This window comes from Dryobates pubescens, chromosome 15 (genome assembly GCF_014839835.1).
Source record: "Dryobates pubescens isolate bDryPub1 chromosome 15, bDryPub1.pri, whole genome shotgun sequence".
Classification (NCBI taxonomy): domain Eukaryota; kingdom Metazoa; phylum Chordata; class Aves; order Piciformes; family Picidae; genus Dryobates; species Dryobates pubescens.
The window spans coordinates 6,804,355-6,819,986 of record NC_071626.1 but is presented as its reverse complement, the minus strand read 5'-3'; the positions used below and the strand labels follow the sequence as shown (position 1 = coordinate 6,819,986).

The window sequence follows — 15,632 nt, the reverse complement described above, 5'->3', positions numbered from 1 at the left end:
GAGCCTGTGAGATTGAGGAGGATTTGGCAGGTGTGACCAATGGATGCAGAAGAGGACCTTCAATCAGGGTAATCCCTGTCCCTGCCCTCCCTGTGCCACCACACTCTGTTGGCCAGCTGACTCCTGCCTTAGAACCAGGGATGAAAACCACCCTCCATCCCCAGGAGCACCAAGGCTTGCATCCTTTACTGCCAGCATGGTTGCTGGGAGCTGGCAGGAGCTCAAACACCCAGGAGCTGCAATGGCTGGGCATAGGCCTAAGGTGATTATGCAACAAGAAGAGTTTTAGCCCTGGCTCCTTCTTCCTGCCCTAGGATTCTCTGACATTTCCCTGGTTCCCTGCTGTTCTGTGGCCAGGTGAAGCCTGACCTCACCACCATTTCTAGGGTAGGCACCAGGCTGTGGAGGAAACACAGCTCACAACTCACAGGGGAAAGTGAGAAACTGCTGTGGAAAGTCAAAGACAGATGACACACCCCCCCAGAAAAACCACTTGCCCCACTCAGTGTCCTGCTAGCCAGCTCTCATGGAGGAACGGAGGTGGCCAGGCTTAGCTGGTCCCCAGCCATGCTGGTGAAGCTGGTGCAGAGGGAGCCTCTCCAGCTCAAGGTCCTGCTGTATGCTCTGCACCACCAGTGATACCTGAAGCCAGAGGAATGGGGTCCAGGAATGTGTCTCCTCACTCAGACCTCTGACTCTGCAGCATTGGCAATGAGTTCACTTTATTATTTAATCTCTACAACCACATTTTAAATCCATTCCCTCTTCTCTCTGCAGACAAGATGGACAGCCCTCTGTCCTGCACCTAAGGAGGAAGAAGCACACACAAGCAGGGGCTGCAAATGCCTCCTGGGCCCAGGGCAGCTGGCTAAGCTGGAGGGCACCACTGCCCTGCCATGGCTGGCAGTTAGGCAGGGAGGATGCAGGGAAGATGCCCTGTATGCCACAACAGAGAGGGGATCCAAGGGGCACTCACTGGCTGAGGAATCCAATGTGGATCAAAATGCTGCTGCTACTGCAAATGCTGGTGGTGCCCCACAGAGGAGATGCCCGGCTGAAGCTCTGACAGAAATGAGAGCAGGAGTCCTTTCCTGGGCAGAAAGTGGGGTGTTTTTCAACAGGATTTATATGGGAATTTCTTTTTCAAATTGCCATGCAGGTCCTGCTGGGTGGGTGGCACATCCACAGGGCAGGAAGCAGGAGCTGCTCCTGACAGCCCTGCTCCAGCTCCCGCTCGCCCCGGTTTCCCACGAAGCAGGTTGCTCTGCCTCCCACGAGCAGTCCTTCTTCCAGCAGCAAAACATTCCCCAGCTTGGCTTCAGCTCGTTTCCTCACTCCAGATGCACAAAGGCTGCTGGAAGTCACTTCACAGAGCCAGGTGCAGAGCATGGGGATGAGGAGATGGATGTCTGATTCATACTGTGATGGTACCCTGCCTGCAATGTGCAGCACGGCTGCTGCAGATAACTGTGAGCCCAGTGCTGAAGCCTCCACGGTTCCTGCCACCAAGGCATGGGTCTGGAGCATCTGGAAACAGTCACTCCACCATCCTCAGCCCTGAGGCTGAAACAGGAGCCTACTCTCTTCTGGGTCATGTAGAGCCTCAGCTGGATAAAGGCTCATCGTTGGCAGTGCATTTAAGTCTGGGAGAGGGATGATGGTGAGGAGTTTGGGCCTTGGGACATGTGGCAGCACCTGTAGATGCCTCTACGGGACGGGTACCATGAGCCTGACTCTAGTGCCACAGGCAGAGTAGAAGAGGGAGGGTCACCCTTCAACAGCAGTGTCTGGTCCTGCAGCCCCAGAGGAGAGCTCAGGCTTGGGCAGGGAGTCACTCACCTTCCTGTCAGGAGGGAAATCCCCTCTGCATAGTGCCACCAGGTGACCCTACAGTGAGCTGTGGCCCATTGACACTTGGCAGCAGCACTCTCACACCTAGCTTGGCCATCTCTGCTCAGTCCCCAAAGCCTCCACCACAGTGAAGGGGCAGTAGACTGAGGCTGCCACCAGGATGACTCCTCATGCAAATAATGCCCCCCTCAGAGGCACTTCTAATTTCCTAATCATCCCCTCCAAGGCCAGCAGAGATTCTTACCCTACCCACTGGCCTGGCTTTGTTCAGTGAGGGAGGCTGGCTGCTGCAGTTGCTCAGGAACAGCAATCTCACACTAATGAGCCTGGTTTTGAAGCAGTAAAGCCACTTGCAGTTGGGTGACCAAGACCATCGACAGACAAATGCCTGGGACCAGAAATGCTGGCCAGCTTGCACACAGGCAAAGCCTTGAAGACACTCACATAAATCAAGTCATCCTCCTACGCTCACATCACTCCCTGCCTGGTTTTGTGCAGTGTGGAAACATCCATCCCAAGTGACATGTGGTATTTCTGCAGCCACAGCGAGCTGAAGGGATGCTTGTCTGGGGCCATAACAAGAAGCTCATGGAGCTCCTCTAGGCCAGCAGTCTCTGTTGCCTGCTCCAGGTACTCCCTGGCTTCAGAAGGTCAGAGAAAAAGACAGATTTTCTTTTCCCCTCTCCTGCTCCCTGCTTTGGAGGACTGACTTGTTTCTTGTTCCTGGGGAGAACCTGGCTGAGAAGGGGGTTCCCATGAGCACCAGTGGCCACCCAGAGAGAGGAGAGATCTGGCTATTATATCAGGCAGAAGATTGGGGAGAGGTAGGACTGTGAATGGAGCAGATGCTGGATGTACCTCGCTCCGTATGGCCCCAACCCTCCTTTTGTGGAGGGCAGTAGCAAAAATCAAGTGAACAGCAGTGGTGTGGGATTTGGTCCTAACATGACTCCTCACCTCTCCACCTTCCCCTTTCTTGTTCTGCCATTCCAGCCCCATGTTCCCAGGAATCACCCATTTGGAAGCAGACTCATAGTGGCACAACCATGCCTTGCAAATGGCACGGCAGCCCCTGCCACGCTCTGTCCTCACCGCTCGTGACTTCTCCGCCTCCTTCACACGGTACAGCTGTTGGCAGTTCAGTGGAACTCGGCATAACTCCTCCAGTGCTTGACAGGCATAACCTGGGACTCAACACAAATGGGAAAGTGGAAAAAGATACTCATCTTAAGAGGCTGATCTTGCTCGAGGCAAAAGCCAGTCCTCAGCTCGCTTCTATTCAAGGCTTTTCCGACCGTGGGGACAGGCTCTGGGTGTCCAAAGGACAAGCCAAAGCGCTCTAACCCCACTCCCCCCACCCTCAAGTTCTCTGCTTAGGCAAAGTTCTGGGTGGTTTTGGTGGTGACCAGGACTGTGGCCCCGAGCTCAGTGGCAGGCAGTGGGAAGCTGTGGCTGCACTCCTCGTGCCGGGGGTACACAGTGGAGAGCAGGACGACGTCGCCGTTGGCATCGCCCTGGCAGCATGGGCTCCGCTTTGCCGGGGCTTTTCTGGGTGGCCCCATCATCTTCAGGCCTTCATTGAGATGTGGATATGCAGCTGGGGTCAGGGTGGTATCTCCCTCCACCACGTCAGGGTCCTGGTAGCTTGGACCAGGCAGAGGGCTGGTGGCATCTGTGTTTCCTGGAAGGGGATAAGAAAAGGGGATTATGGGGTTCACAAAGTTGAGCCAGGTGGGTCCCAGGGAGGTGGTCCTGTCTCTGGGGACACAGAGAGGGGAAGATGGAGATGGAGCAGAAGGAGCCTTCAAGGTCTCCACCACACCTATCCAGGTATGAGCTCGTCCTGCTTACGACTGATGGGTTTTTCACCCCAGAAAAACAGTAGGGAAAGGCAGGAACTTGCACTTGCACTTTGAGCTCAGCCAGCAGCAGCTCAGCCCGGCCCTGGGTGGCTCACCTCCCACTGGGTGACCGCCTCCCACTTAAAAATAGACTTGTTTATGTGCTTCAAACACAGCCTGCTGCTGAGCCCAGCCTGCTGCTGAGCCCAGCCTGCTGCCGGGCCCAGCCTGCTGCCACTTTGCGTGCGGCCAGGGCTGCGCCAGTGACCTGTCTGGGATGGAGCCCCATGGCACTGGGGGAATAGAGACAGGGACACGAGGCAGAGGAATCACAGAACCAGCCACCAGGTTGGAAGAGACCTCCAGGATCATCACGTCCAACCAACCACCCAATCCTATCTAATCAACTAGACCATGGCACCAAGTGCCTCATCCAGGCTTTTCTTAAACACCTCCAGGGATGGAGCCCCCACCACCTCCCTGGGCAGCACATTCCAGTGGCCAGGCTCTCTTTCTGGGAAGAACTTCTTTCTGAGATCAAGCCTAAACTTCCCCCTGCACAGCTTAGGACTGTGTCCTCTGGTCCTGGTGCTAGTTGCCTGGGAGAAGAGGCCACCCCCCGTGTGACTACAACCTCTCTTCAGGTAGTTGTAGAGAGCAGTAAGGTCTCCCCTCAGCCTCCTCTTCTCCAGGCTAAGCAACCCCAGCTCCCTCAGCCTCTCCTCACGAGGCTGTGCTCCAGACCCCTCACCAGCTTTGTTGCTCTCCTCTGGGCACATTCAAGCAAGGGGCGCCTCTGATGCTCTCCATCCTGGCTGGACCTCTCCTGCCACTGGATTTTTCCCTCCTGTTTGCTTCTTGGTAGTTTTCCCAGGCATGTGAGTCATGGCTGTCACAGCCATGCTCAGATTAGTGAAAGGCCCCAGGTAATGTCCCCTCAGGTCTGAGTCACCCAGCTGGCACTGCCAGCAGCATGCAAACAAGCTGGGGTGTGAGTGTGGCCCCACTGCTCCCTGAGGGGGCCCACTGGGGCAGTCGTGGGTGCCAGCATTCCCTGGGGCAGCCCCAAAAGGAGACCCCAGGAAGACGTAACCCCTGCTCAAGGATAGGGAGGGGTGAAGCCAGGCAAGACCATTTCTGAGAAGCGTGGCCAGGGTTAAGTCAGTGCTAGGATAGGGGTCTCCAGAGGAAGAAGTAGCCTCCTGGGTGCCAGCTGATGCCCCAACAAGATAGGCTATCACAGGGCAATATGGCTTTACTCCACCTGAAACTACCTCACCACGAAAGGCTCAGCCTCATCCCTCACCCCCCAGTCCTATTTTTGATGCCTTGGGGACAACCCTGTGCAGAGGTCCAGTGTCCTGCTTAAAGGGGCTGGCCCTACTACCATTGGAGTCTTTGGGGCATGCATCAGTGGGCACCAGGTAACCTAAGTGGACATGGCAAGCTAAGCACTCAACATTGAACCTCCATTTGCAGCTTCTCATGGGCAGACTCCCTCCCAAGCCATCCCCAGATGTCCAAGTGCCACCTCCACAGCCCTTGCTCCATGTGTGGCCCTATAGCAATGGAGGGAGAGGCTCCTCAGCAGTGCTCTGCACGTGTTCCCCGTGGAGACAGGACAGTGCCAGTGGATGCTTCGTGCAAGTGAAGGCACAGGGAGACCCATCACAGGGAGACCCAGCAAAGGGAGGAATGGTTCAGCAAGGTCCCACTGGCAGTCAGGTGCAGCTGTGGGCTCCCAGGGGATGTAGGATATTGTCACTCAGGGAGCTTGGCTACCCCCAAATGCTCTGGGGTGCCCATGGAGCACCTTATTGATGTGGAGGAGCTGCCCTCAGCAGCAATGTGCCTCAGGAGAGCCAACAACAAGTGATCCCATCTGCCATGGGGTCCATGGAGTGTTGTAATAGGGAGAGGGAGAGGTCCCCTACCTTTGGCCTCCTTGTCCATTGCCTTCCTCTTCCTCCTGCGCTTCTGTACCTTGCAGGCCAGGAAGAGCCAGAGAGCAGCCAGAGCCAGGATGATCACCACTGTCACTGGGACCCCGATGACCAGGACAGTGTTGGGCACGTCCACCGAGGGGAGGGTGGGCACCGAAGTAGAGGTGGGCACTGTGTGGGTAGGCTCTGCTGTGGGACAAGATGCCAGCAGTGTCAGCAGAGGGACAGCTGGCGTGAGGGAAGGAGGGCAGCAGTGTCACCCACTGATCCATCTGGCCTCAGGACTGCAGTGGTAGGGAAGGAGAGTGGCTCTTCACCACTACCCACTGACCACTCACACTGAACTGCCACTCTGCCTGCTGGGGCCCCCATCCCACCTGCTGCCACTTCTGGCAAGATGAGGGTGTCCTGCTCTTCCCATGGTCACCTTTGGGGCAGGCTGTGACCCCCACACTGGGCTGGATCATCCCTCCTCTCCCCACACTGCAGCAGGAACTGTCTGCCTCCTTCCTCTCTTCTCCTCCCCCTCCTCCAGGCAAAGACAGCACTCTGTGCCCCATCACCACCTTCACTGCTGCCTGCAGAAGGTCCTCTACACCTCCCAGCCCCGAGGTGCTCCCAACCCCCTTGGCCCACCACCATCCAGCCCCAGGGAGCTGGCTCCTGGCCACCCTTGTCCCCTTACTTGTGTTGTCCTTGAACAATTCAGAGCACTCCACGCAGGACTTTGTCAGGAGGTCGAAGCACTGGGAGGAGAGGCAGGAGGAGGGAGCAGCAGCTTTCGCTGACGAGGCCATGGCGGAGCGGGAGCGGGACTCCGGCTCCCGCATGGCGGTGGCGGCGCAGGGGCCGCCCGAGTGTGAAATCGCAGCGCCCTGGGGCCCGTGGCAGAGGGAGATGCAGTCTGTCAAGCTGCCTTGTCTCCCTTGGGGCCTGTGATGGCTGTGCTTGCCCTGGGGCGGATCCTCACCGGGGAGGAGGAGAGTTGAGCACCCAAGCCCTACCCCTGCCTGCCTGTGCAACGCGCTCTCGAAAGACTGCTCTCCTCCAAACCCCTGCAGCCCCTGCTGTACCCCAGTCATGCAGCACCCTCTGCTCAGGGGCATGACACCCCAGCCTGATGGTGCCACCTCCTAGGTCCCCATCCTTCTGCAGACCACCTCTGCATTGCCCCTAACCCAGCCATGTCCCCCAGGCTGCAGCTTTCTTTGCCATTTGGCAAGAAGTCCCTTCGGCATCCTCCAATGCCTACAGGAGTCTCTCCTGTGCCCCTTCAGGACCCCTCTTCCCAGGCCCATGGATTTGGCCTTGAATGGAGACTGCAGAAAGGGACTGGAGGAGAAGGGTGCAGGGGCACCAAGGTTTTATGAGCTCCCACTGTCCCCAGGATATGGCCTATTAGTGACTGCTGCACAAGAAGGCCAACTGTTGTGTGCTCTCCATCACCTTGCTCTCTTCATCCTCTCTGGTCCCTGCCTAGATCCATGACAAGGAACCTCCAAGCCCATTGACACCACATCTCGTTCTCTTGAGTTCAGATCTGTCTTTAGTCAGTAACTACCTGGGGCATGGACAAAGCAGGTCACACCAAGAAAGTCTGATCCCTGTACCCTTGGATGGGACTAAATCTGTTTCCACCAACAGCCACGTGGCAAAGCCCAATGGTTGAGATTAGAAGTGGAAAGTGATGGATTTCAGGGCTGCATATGGCTCTTCTCTGTCCTTACAACAAAACCCCCTCATGTCATCTTTTTCTTTGTCTCAAAGAAAGGGACCAGTCACAGTTTCTGGCTTGCTCCCAGCTGAAGGACATGCCTTGGCCACAAGAGCACTAAGAGGACTTCACTGCTGTGGCCCTATCCTTCAGGAGCTATAGCCTCCAATCTCTTTCTAGTCAGGTCTCTGCCACTCGTTGTCCTAGATTGAGGCTAGGAGGGGAGGAAGAGAAAAACCAAAGGATGCTCTTACTTGAGGTGATAGAGCACCAGGTGTCCTCACTGGGCAACCAAGCTCCTCTGAGACAGGCCAGAGAGCTTGGTCCCTAGATACGCCTGCCCCTCTCCAGTGGCTTTTGTGCAAGCTGAGCCCACAGCTTCTGCAGCCCACTCCCCTGAAGCCCCAGGAGGTGGGATGCAGTCACCAGCTGCCTGTGCTGCATCACAGCCCAAGCACAGCTCTCCAGTACCCCCATGCCCTACAGGGCAGGAGATGCCCTACAACAGGGCCATCCTGGCACCACAGCTACATTTCCCCCCTCTGCCAGCAGCATCCCCTGGGCTGCACCAGGGCAGTGCTGAAGCAGTCCCAGCATGTCTCAGCCCTCCCTCCCGGGCACCACCGGGCTGTGGGCAAGTGAAAGTTGCGACCAAAACCAGTCCTTGCCTGCCAGCTCCACGCCTGCAGCGATTTCACTTCCCTTCCCTGCCAGTGTGCCCAGCCACTTGCTCCCTCGACCCTCAGGTGCACAGGTGCCTGACTGATGGGCAGCACCCTGCCTGGCTGTGCTGTGCTGCCAGTGATGGCCATACCAAGCCCAGGGAGCCTGTGGGCTCCTCTGAAGCACTATAAGCCTGGCCACCATTTCTGTTCCTGTGACTCAGTTATTCCCCTTCTATCTGAGTCAAAATAAAACTCTTCAACTGAGCAGGGACACACCAAGCACTTCCCTCTCTTGGTGTGGCCCCAGGCTTCAAGGCCATGAGAAGCATGGTCTGCTTGGCATTGAACAGGCTGCACTCCCCACTGCGCAGCTCCCTGACACAGGACATCTCTCTTTGTCCCACCTCACCCAAATCCCTGTGTCTTGTGCACCCAGGGTGAGGAGCAGGGCTGTAGTACAAGCACAGGATCATAAACGGCCACACATCCAGTGCCAGTGGGCACCAGCAGCTTCTCGGGGGTGTGGGGGTGTGAGGGGGGTGTGTGTCAGAATGCCACAGCAGGGAGGGCTGAGAAGTCAGGTGAAAAGCTCAGGTTCACTCCAGGCCACATCTGAGCTCCACAGCAGAGAGCTCCAGAGAGACGAGGACACCTGGAGTGCTCATATTCCCAGCAGGCAGCTCACAGAAGTGTAAGGGTATGGACTAGGGAGTAGAAAACACCTTGTTTTGTGGGCTGGTGAGGCTGGAGCCATGCACAGAGGCAGAGGACCCCCACAAGACAGACAATGCTCTGCCAGGATACCTGCTTCTGAAACACCTCCCTCCTCCAAAAGCTTTGCTGTTCTTCTTGCCCTGAGGTATTTCCACCTGCTGGTCTTTTTCCCAAAGGGGGATGCTCCTCTCTCTCCTCCCTGAAATCCTCCTTGCTGTATTTCTCCTGTGTCAGCCATCTCTTGGCAACCCCCAGCCCATATTCCCAAGGGTCCTTGCTGTAGCACGGTTACCCTTCCTCCCGTTCTTCCCCTCACCCCTCCCTACTTGTCTTAATGCAGGGGGAGGGAATGGTTCCTGGCATCTGCTGTACCCCACTGAACAAATTAACTCTGTGACCCCTCCAGTCAAATAAATGCACAGGGGAAAGCCCAAACCAAGGTACTCACATTTGCTTTTGACACTGAGAGTGAAGCTTACAACAGAGCTCAGCAGCTTATGGCTCCTGTTTTGGTACTTGGAGTGAAATTCTGAAGCCTCAAATGCATGGCAAGGAGCCCAGGGACAGCAGCAACAAGGTCCTGCAAACAACATCCTCCCAACTCTTGTTGTGTGGAAGGATGCTGCAGCCTCCTTACCACACCTGATCTTACCTCCTTCCCCTCTCACTTTCTCACCCTTCTTCATCCTCACCTACAGCTTCTCGACGTTCCCTTCCCGGCCCGTCTGCTTCTTCCTGCACCAAGACAACAGTGTTTGAATTCACACACAATAATGCTTACTCATGGAGAAAATCACCACTGACTTCCCCAGTGGCACTCACACGTGTGCCTGCTCCCCAACGTGGCCCAGGCTGCCCAGCCAGCTCGGGGCATCAGCTGTCCCATTCTTCATCTCCCCTTCTTTGCCTCCCCTGTCCTTTGGAACAGCTTGTTGATCATTTGTTGGGGTCTTTTTTTGAGCAGAAGAAGTGAAAGCCTGGTGAGCAGTTTGAACTGTTTGCATCCCAGAGCCAAATATGCTTGATAATAGCACAAATACATAATTAAAGAGCAGAAGGAATGACTCACTGGATAAGGAAAGGCACTTTTCTTATCTCCTCTGCAGAGAAAGAAAAGCCCCAGGAGCCTGGGACTCCAGCTAAGTAAGTGCCTCTATTAAACAAATAAACCAGCAAAGATATGAAAAAAGAGAGAGCTCTTTAAAAATGGTGTGCTAATCCTGGAGCTGGAGAGCTCCGTTTCCAGCGCTCCAGCTGTGCACTGGCAGGGCTGGCGCTGGCTGAGGGCAGCTGCTGGGATCCCCGTGGCAGAGAGGGTGACCCCGGGAGCACGGAGGAACAGTGGTGTCCTGTGGGTGGTGGTGCACACAGGAGTGACTGGGCCCGTGTGAGCGGTTCCTCTGGTGTCAGGGGTGGGTGAGGTGACTCAGGCACACGCTCACAGAACTGCCTGTAGCAGAAAATATCCACCGAAAGTTCACCCTCTGCTCGTGAGCACCGGAAACCCTGAGGCTGGGCAAGCAAGGAGGCCACCAGGTGTTTATCAAGCAGCCTCAGCTACCTCCAGACAAACCTCTGACAGGATGCACCCAATGCCCCAGGAGAGCCTTGGCACAGCCCAGTGTCTGCCCTGCACCCACACGGTGCCACTGGAAGGCTTTTGCTGGAGCCAAGCCCAAAGAACATTTAGGCAAATGAGCCCACATGCCCCTTCCCAGCACCCCTGTGCTGGCTGCTGGGATGCAGCCCTTCCCAAAGGCTCCCCCCATGGCTCTCAGGAGCCAGCTTCTCAGGACTCCAGCACAAACCTCGCCTTTGGGATTCACTGGGATGCCCCAGCCCTGCTTTGCTCTGCCTTCTCAAAGCCAGATAGGCTTAGGAACAAAACCTGGGAAGATTTTAGGAATAACAGTAGAAACTGAAGGTTTCCAGAGATCAGCTCTCACCCTAAACCCCAGACCCTCTCTGCAGGTTCTCTGCTTTCCACCAAGGGTTTTTGTGGCACCGCTTAGCTACCTGCACAGGGAGTTTGAGGTGGGGTGGTGCCAGCATGGCACTGGCTCTGCTGAACATCATTCATCTCCTTCCTTCTTATTGCTTGTACCTGGAGTTTTGCTTGTCTATGAATTTAAGGAAGAACAAGCAGGTGTCCTTGGCTCCCTCTGCAAGCAGGCTTGGACCCCTCCAGGGGTAATGCTGAGCACACAGACTAGGCTTCCACAGTTGGCTACCCTTTGAAATCCCTTTCAGGCTCAAGCTCCCTCTGCCCATCCCTTCTCTCTTCTGCAGAGAGCCTGGGCAGGACAGAGAAAAGCAGGATTGAGGATGTGAGGGAAACTCTCCCATCTCTGAACCTGTCCTAGTGGAGCTGAGCCCTTGACCTCTCCCACCAGGAGCAGACAGTAGAGGAGAACAAGGCTGTTTCCAGCCAGCATGCAGCCTACTTTTGCCACTGTGCAGAGTGCAGTGGGACTCTCTTAGCACGGCTTGGGTCCCTGGACACTGCCCCAGGCTTTCGCAAGCCTCACCATGTCATGAGCAACACACCAACAGTTGAGGCCAGCTCTTCTGCCTAGGCATCCCCTTGAGCAAACAGCAAGCAAATCCTCCTGCCCGCTCAGCCTGGGGCAGGAGTGCGGCCCCCATCCCCACCCTGAGGATGAGTGGGAGCTTGCCCTGTCCTACTTGGGGGAGGCTGCAGCTGGTCATAGGGAGCATCCATGTGCCCTAGAAGGGCCAGGTAGCACCTCCAACACCAAAAGAGAAATGAATGGCTGAGGGTAGTGTGCTGCCACATCATAAACCTCTAAGCAAGTGGGTTCAGGCATGTGTATGCCAGGGCAGAAACCTCCTTGCCACGGGGAGCTCCGCCACTGCACTCTTGGGGCATTGAGGTCTCCAGCAGACAGGGCCAAAATCAAAGCCTGATGAAGGCAAGGGGCTGTGTCCCACTGAGCCTTCACTGTTTGTAGATTGCTCCAGCAGAGAGGGACAGGAAAACATTTTGGTCAGCCTGGAAGGCAAAACTAAAATAAGCAAGCCCAACTGCACTCTGCATAGAGCATGGCAGGAGAGCTGCAGCTGCAGCTCACACAAGGGAACGGCTTGGAGATTACGTTTGAGCAGGAAGGCAACCTCAGAAAGTACAAAGGTGCCTGCAAGTGATTCCAACACAGAAAAAAATGTTTTACCTGGCTGCACAGACTTATTGCAATTGACTCTGCTGCCTGCTGTACAGCCACCCCCCTTTCCTGCACAAAGTAACACCTCACCACCCCCCACAGACTGCAGACCAAACGCAGCACAGCTGCTCCACAGCCGTGCTCCTCAGCACCGGCCGCAGGAGACAGCCCAAGAGAAATTCACAAACCCAGCAGCGTGCCTGGATAACGTCGAGCTGAGCTCAAATGGGGAACAGAGCGCCCCAAAAAGTCCCCCTGAACTCCTGTGGAACCTGCAGGCTGCAGCAGCTTGAGCAGGGGTAAGGTTCCAGGAGCCTGCATGGTTGCTGGAACTGTACACTGCTCTGGAAATGGCTACCTGAGCTGGTTTTCATGGCTGACCTGTTTTCCTCACTAGCTGGGAGGAAGCTGTCCTGCAGCCACCCACCAGCCTAGGCACGGACAGAGGCAAGGCCACCTCCCTCACCCCCACTGTCAGACTTTTCCTTTCGTCACTGCGGGACGAGCAGCCAAGCCAGGGGAGGGCAGGGATTGTGACTGTAGGCTGCTTGGCCATTCAGGTGCCAAACTCCAGCTGGTTTCAGCCCCACAGCATTGAGAGGGACTGCAGCGCTGCAGGAGGAATGAGTGGCACATGTTTGGACATGAGCAAAGCCCCAGTCTGGGATGAGCAGCAAGAAGTGCGTTTCCACTGAGCCGAGGCAGGTCCCGTGGCCGGCTGGATGCCTCCGGCAGCGAGCTCGTCAGCACCATGCTGCCGGCTGCGAGGCTCTGCCTGACAGCCTCCCCTCTCCTCCCTCCCCAGCCCAAGCACCTCCGTGCCAACAGCATTTCATTAGTCTGCAATGGCATTGCCATGCTTACCAGTCCCTCCCCTACACTGTTCTCCAGCTTCTCGTGGACCTTTAGGTCCCAGCTTGGTGTAAAAAGGCAGGAGTGATTAAATTTCACGGGCTTGAATGCAGACTAACGTTATGAATTTCAAAAGCCACATTAGGGATGCAATGCAGGAGACAGCTGACAGGAAGATTTGGCCTGTGCACCTCCTTTCCCGGGCAGCATCTGGGTGTGATGCCTCTGCTGTCCTGCCAAAGCTCAGAGAAGCAACAGGGGAGTGATGTGTTGGTTAGGAGAGGAGAGGAAGGGAAGGATGCAAGGCTGAGGAGGTGGAGAGGGACTGCCAGTAGCCCTGTGCCATGCTCACAAACACAATGGACCTGCGGACAAAGCCATCAGTTCCCTTTCAAAGGGATGGTCCTACCCATAGCTCTCAGGAGATTCCTCTGTAACAGCCCCACCGAGTCTCAAGCCTTTAGGGCCTTAAAAACTCTGTCTGGAAGGACAAGCTGCACTGGCACAGGCTGCCACAGGAAGGGAGATGCTGCAGGTGGGGTGAATGGTCCTGCCAAGGCAGACAGATGCAATCCCCCACTCCAAGATCTCTCTCAGAGGTCTTTCTGTCTCATAGCACCCACAGGAGAGGTCCTGCCTTCTGCCACAGCCCACCAGGAAGGCTGCCCACTCACCTGCAGGGAACATCTGCCAACCAGCATGGCTCCCTGGCTTGCACTTTCCTTCCACATTGCAGCCACAGCACCATGGAGGGCCAGACCACCAGAGGATGTTTCTGAGGGACTGTGCGGCAGTCTAGCGCTTCCCATCACCCAAGTTAAGAACAGGCTGAGGGCAGATACAGCTTTATACCCTCTAATAATCTTGTCTCTAAGCTAGATAACCAGGACTGTAAATCCCTGGTGATAATCACAGCCACCATGCCTGCAAGCTCTCCTCCAGCCCATTCATTTGGCTTGATGATGCTTTAAAGAGACATCTAATGAGGATAATCTGATTCAAATCCCCTCTGCTTTTGGGCAGCAGAGCAATTCAGTCCCCCTCAAACTCCTTCCTCCATGACTGTCTTTATTTCCCCTTCTCAAATGAATCATTCTGGGGTTTCCTTTGCTTTTCACATCACTGTTTTGCTTCTTTGATATGACCACTGCAATCAAGACTTGCTCCCTTTAGGACCTAATTAGCATGAAATCAAACTTGCTTTTTACTCATGGTCTCATAACAGGATGCTGGCCTATGTTCAGCTCTCACTTTGGGTGCAGGGAACATTGCAGCCTGCTTTAAAAAAACCAAATCCTTCTTTACCTGATTCAATCAGAACCACTTACAGGAGATAGGCACACATTTCAAGCCTGGCAACAAAAAAAGCCAAGCCTTGGGGAGCAGGGAAGGTCTCAATCACACTCAGCTTTCGGCGCAGAGCAGATGGTGAACAGACCGACTCTATAATTTATAGGGCACCATCACTATGTATTAGTCCCATGCAGGGGCTGAGCTCAGCCAAAGGATGGTCCACGAGCAGAGGGAGGACACTCACGCAGGTGATGCTCCACGTGCAGCCCGGGCAGGAGGGAAGAGTCGGGTCCTGAGGAAAGCACAGGCTTCACGTTTCATCTCCTTCATAACACAGAGCAGAGGACACGGTGCAGCAGCCCTTGCCCCAGAGGGGTTTGCTCTTCCCTGCAGGCTGGGCAAACTCTTCCTAGCCCACAAACTTGTGCTCAAACTAGGTCAGTGTTATGCAACATCTGTGCGCAAGCAACTCCCCTTCCCCGGGAGCAGCTCACACAGTGGCACAGGGGATGCCAGGGCAGCACAAGGCCAGGTGTTGGGGGTTGTTTGAACTTCTTTGGGGTCACCCCACTGACACAGCCTGATGTGCAGCTCACTGGGGGTCCTGAAGCTCAAGGGGGACATGCACCACCACCACAGCTCTATTTCCATGGTACCTGGGCCCCTCTGCCCCTGCCTTTCACCCAGACACACACTCACTAAGCTGTGACTGTGAAGGACCCACAGGTAAGAAAAGGAGGCAGAACTGCTCAGGACAGCCAAGTTGGGTTATAAACAAGGAGTAACAGGACTGAAAAGATCAAGAGGAAAAACCAGGTAGTAAAAACATTCTCTGTAGACCAAGGTGAAGGCAGCTCCATCCCCATTTTAAGTAACAAAGCTTTCAGCCCTCTGCACAGCTAAGCAGCCCTGGAGACAAGCATGCAAGACCAAGCCTTTAGAGGTGACCACTGTGCAGGCACAGAGTGATATTGTGCTATCCCAAGGCTTCCAGAGCCTTTGCTGCTTGGCATAAGAGCACAAGGTACTGAGTCACCCCTCAGTCCCATGGCAAAATGAGGATTAATTAGTGGATGTTGGCACATTGCTTTGAAGAAAGGTGCTCCACTGCAGCACGAGTCACAGGTTGTTACATATCAAGCTGAGTCAAACACAGTCCTGGCTTCACTTCTGTCACCCCTGGAAGAGCAAGAAAATGGAACACAGCACTGCAGGATGAAGAACATTCACACTAGAGCAGTGCCAATGCTGCTGTCAAACCTAGGAGAGTGGCCAGCACAGAGGTTCAGGAGAGATTTGCACTTACCAGTACAGACAGCAATAGTGGACAAGGACTGCTGACCCTTAGTAAACTCCCAAGGGTTTTTGCCAACCCCAACTGTGACACCATAGCCAATGGGGATGGAGGAAGGTATGGCCAGCTGCAGCACAGCACCACCACCCCCTCACTACAGGGCAGGCACATGGTGGGACCAAAGAGCTTCTATGGAAAGACAGGAAAGGAAAGCATACCATGATGCCAGAAAAGGGCAAGAAGCCTCTGCATTTTTACTACTAGCTGGGCTTTTTAGATCTTT

General features: G+C 55.3%; 1 protein-coding gene across 1 annotated transcript; it reads right to left on the bottom strand.

The window, feature by feature from the left end:
* Positions 1 to 3,224: 3,224 nt before the first annotated feature.
* TNFRSF13C (TNF receptor superfamily member 13C) lies at positions 3,225 to 6,635 on the bottom strand. The gene is made up of 3 exons (XM_009902551.2): positions 6,321 to 6,635; positions 5,627 to 5,824; positions 3,225 to 3,532 (listed from the first exon to the last, which is right to left on the bottom strand). The coding sequence occupies exons 1-3, from the start codon at positions 6,463 to 6,465 to the stop codon at positions 3,225 to 3,227; spliced, it is 651 nt and encodes a 216-aa protein (XP_009900853.2). The 5' UTR covers positions 6,466 to 6,635.
* Positions 6,636 to 15,632: the final 8,997 nt, after the last annotated feature.

Excerpts from the sequence above, each read along its gene's own strand:
- TNFRSF13C (XM_009902551.2), bottom strand. The coding sequence starts at position 6,465 with ATGCGGGAGCCGGAGTCCCGCTCCCGCTCCGCCATGGCCTCGTCAGCG. Across the intron at positions 5,825-6,320 it reads ATTGTTCAAGGACAACACAA|CAGAGCCTACCCACACAGTG; the intron begins GTAAGGGGACAA and ends CTTGTCCCACAG. Across the intron at positions 3,533-5,626 it reads AATGGACAAGGAGGCCAAAG|GAAACACAGATGCCACCAGC; the intron begins GTAGGGGACCTC and ends ATCCCCTTCCAG.